This window comes from Cyclospora cayetanensis, unplaced genomic scaffold (assembly GCF_002999335.1).
Source record: "Cyclospora cayetanensis isolate NF1_C8 unplaced genomic scaffold, CcayRef3 CcayRef3_contig_75, whole genome shotgun sequence".
NCBI classification, from domain to species: Eukaryota; Apicomplexa; class Conoidasida; order Eucoccidiorida; family Eimeriidae; genus Cyclospora; species Cyclospora cayetanensis.
The window spans coordinates 155,240-158,659 of record NW_020312747.1 but is presented as its reverse complement, the minus strand read 5'-3'; the positions used below and the strand labels follow the sequence as shown (position 1 = coordinate 158,659).

Here is a 3,420-nt window from a genome sequence, read left to right as displayed (position 1 = left end):
TTGTCTACGGTCCATCTGCAACCATCACATTTCGTGTGGACCATCAGCAGAAGATACTAGACAGCAAGCGTAAGGCATCAATGCTCTATTAAAGACTGTAAATACGTGTCTTCGCAATATCTCGGCCTTTCCTCTGCTTACTGTAGGCAGTGTACAAAGCCCTTACCGACACTTTCCATTCCCACGCCTCCCCTGTTTGATCTCCGACCAAGGCAAAGGGGAGAGCACAGCCTGCAGAATGATAAAGGCGGTCCTCGTGGTGAATACTCAAGGCCGACCCCGTATCGTCCGATTCTATGACGGCACGGTGAGTTTTACTGAACAAAACGAAGCGCCTGAAACACCACAGCTAGGGCCACATATACGTTCATTCTTGCCATCTGCCTCTCTTAACCCCCCTTATCATTTCCTGGCGTGCCTGCTGGGCTGTCTTTAAAGCTTGTTTCTTCCCTCGCGGTTTAAGGTACTTACAGTTTTCTGGGTGGCCTTCATCCTCCCACTCTCGCCTTCTGGCTTTCCATCCTATAGCGCCCCGTCATACCTCACCCCTATTTGCCTGTCGGCTTGAGCTCTCTGCCTGTTGTGGTCTCCTGTGGCTGTCGGTGGCGTTTCACTTTACTCTGCAGCCTCAGGAGAAGCAGCAGCATGTGCTGCGGCGGCTTTTTGCTGCTGTCAGTCGCCGTCCCGAGGACTCTAGCTGCTTCTTCACTGAAGACAAGGAGCTCTTTGGTCCAAACCACCGCATCGTGTATAGGTACTTAGCTGTATGTACAGCGAACACACTGATGGCACCGGGTTTCACGCATTCGTGCATGAGACTGCCGCTTCGGTGCTCCCTCGTGACTGTGGGACCACTAGCAGCAGTCAGAGAAACAGGATCAGCAATCGGAAACGGGGTATGCTTGTTTGTTCCTATTTGATGCAGACACTTTGCAACACTCTTCTTCATCTTTGTGACTGATGAGCTGGAAAGTGATCTAGCCATACTGGATCTAATTCAAGTACGCTCTCTTTGGGCGCCCTTTTAGGCTGCTGTTTGAATAGCCACCCTTGGGGCCCTAGGAGCTTTTAAGGAGGCCGTGAAAGGGGCACCAATTGCCCCCTAGAGCGCACCATGTGTCTGGTCAGGACGACGCAGTTCCGTGGGTCGCTCTCTAGATATTGATTGTGCCTAGAATGTGCCGATACCGGCTTTATGAATGCACACATAAGTGTATGCGCGTGTGGCATGACTTTACTATCCATGTATGCACTTTTTCATTGAATTTCCTATTTCTTGTGCGCATTACCTTTGAAGCCCTGGCGTAACGATTTACATGCGTATGGTATGTGGTCAACGGGAGTGTGAATCCACTAGCATGAATACATTTACATGCACATTTGCATATTTAAAGATAGCAAGGGCAAACCTTCGTGCATGCATTTGTACATCTTTGGGTTTATGCGTTCGCGTCTATGTGCATATTCTGTATCGATCTTCATCTACCTATATATATGTATATATATATATATATATATATATATATATATATATATATGCACTCAGTATTCCCCCCTTTCCTTACCCGTTTCTCTGCGTGTGTGCAAACGGAAGAAACGATATTTTGTCCTTCTTCTCAGGTATTCGTCCAGGTTCTCGATGCTTGCTTTGAGAATGTTTGCGAGCTGGACCTAGTCTTCCACCACGAAAAGGTGAGAAGTTCATCAGCGAGATACTGGCGAACGCTCACTTTCAGGGGGCGACTGCGTCTCTATGAAGGCTTGTTGGTTTCTCTAGGGCCGTATGGATCTCCCTGGGGAACCCTGACGGGACGCTCTCTGGAAGAACCGTGGAGCCCCCCAAGGAAACCTTGGAGTCCCCTTATGGTGTCTTACTGCATGAAAGAGCGATATATCCATCTAAGAAACGCCCACTGTTTCTCTGTGCTCAGATAAATTACATTCTCGACGAGATCATTGTTGGTGGTACGCAAAACAAACAGGGTATCCTCTTTATATGTCCTTGGGTCATTCGTTGGATTCTCGGGGCCCTTCACAAGGAATCATTCACCCTACTTGATTTTCTATCTTAGTTTTGATCTCAGCCAGATGCCAGGTGTCTTTCTGTAAGCTATATTATTCAGTTTGCTTCTATATATGCTTTCCTATGTCACTCCTCTTAGCATACGTGCGTATCCACACATTTCACCCTCCATAAATTTCAGTTGATGTTACGTTGAGGACGGGGGATGGTTCGGCGTTTTTGCCAGTGCATTTACCGGCATACACAAGTGCACTGCTCCCTGCTACACGATCTCGCTGACCGCACAGTTCCCTCTCCCACTCTTCCTCTGGTGCCAAGAGGAGATTCAGCTTCCCCCCCCCAATGCTTGCCTTTGCTTCTGTTGCCCTCATCCAATTTTTTGCCATCTATATGTCTTTTTGTCGAAGGTTTTGTGATGGACACGGCAGTTGACGGCATCCTCCAGTCGGTCAGCGGAGTAAAGAAGCTCGTGGATGCCGAGACCTCATTCTTCGCATGACCCTTTTGTTTTATGCATGCACATAAATCAATCCAGACACCTTAGAGTGATTGATTTTGGCCTGCAGCTCACCAGATCCTCTCTTACCTCCCGAATGAAGATGCCTACCTCCATCTTGTGCCTCGTATCACGTTGCCTCTGGCTCTAGCTGCCTTTCCTTGGTTGTAGCTGTTCAGGCCCCAGCAATTGTTTTCTGAGGTATCCTCTTGGGCATACAGTCAGCTCCATTGGTATGCCTAATGTACAGTTGTGTTTCTACATGTGTCTTTCCGTCTATTCCACGTTGCCGTACCTTCTAGAGGTCTGTCATCTCCGCAGCGCAGTGGCTCCGTGCTGCTGTCTTCTCTCTTGCCTCACCAAATCACGACAGAGAGGCTAAAGGCAGCCATACCTTCACTTCTTTTTGGTTGTTTCTCGGGTAGGTCCATTCACCAACAGCCATTTGGGGATGGCCCTCCCATAAGAGAGCAGCCGGATAACCTTGCCACCTGGCATTTTCTTGCTTTGTTGTTGAAGGTACCTTATTTTATATGAAGGGCTTTACTGTTAACCTCTCTGTGAAACTTTGCAGTGTGGTTGAACCCGTTTACGAAGCATCGACTAATCCTATATAAAACACAGGTTGAGTGGCTCGGGCTCGCTGCCGTGCGAGGTGTAAGCAGGACTTCGATGTCAAACCGCTTGTTTCATACACACCGAGAGTGAACAACCTTGATTGCCAGCGTTTCTACTGGTCTAACGCAGTAGCTGATTTCCTGGAGACATGGGTGCGGGCTCTCCACTTTCTTCAGCATTCATCCTTGTGGTTGCACTATGTGGGTTTCTTTTGGGTGCTGTCCCACACAGTATGGCTACTAGCACTGAATGAAACGAGGAAGCAGAGCTTTCCTCTCACATT

At 48.4% G+C, this 3,420-nt stretch overlaps 1 protein-coding gene across 1 annotated transcript; it reads left to right on the top strand.

Moving 5' to 3' along the window:
* Positions 1–238: 238 nt before the first annotated feature.
* LOC34623838 (AP-3 complex subunit sigma) lies at positions 239–2,522 on the top strand. Its single transcript, XM_022736946.2, has 6 exons — positions 239–307; positions 627–754; positions 926–1,001; positions 1,621–1,692; positions 1,932–1,965; positions 2,431–2,522. The coding sequence occupies exons 1-6, from the start codon at positions 239–241 to the stop codon at positions 2,520–2,522; spliced, it is 471 nt and encodes a 156-aa protein (XP_022588655.1).
* The last annotated feature ends 898 nt before the right edge of the window (positions 2,523–3,420 follow it).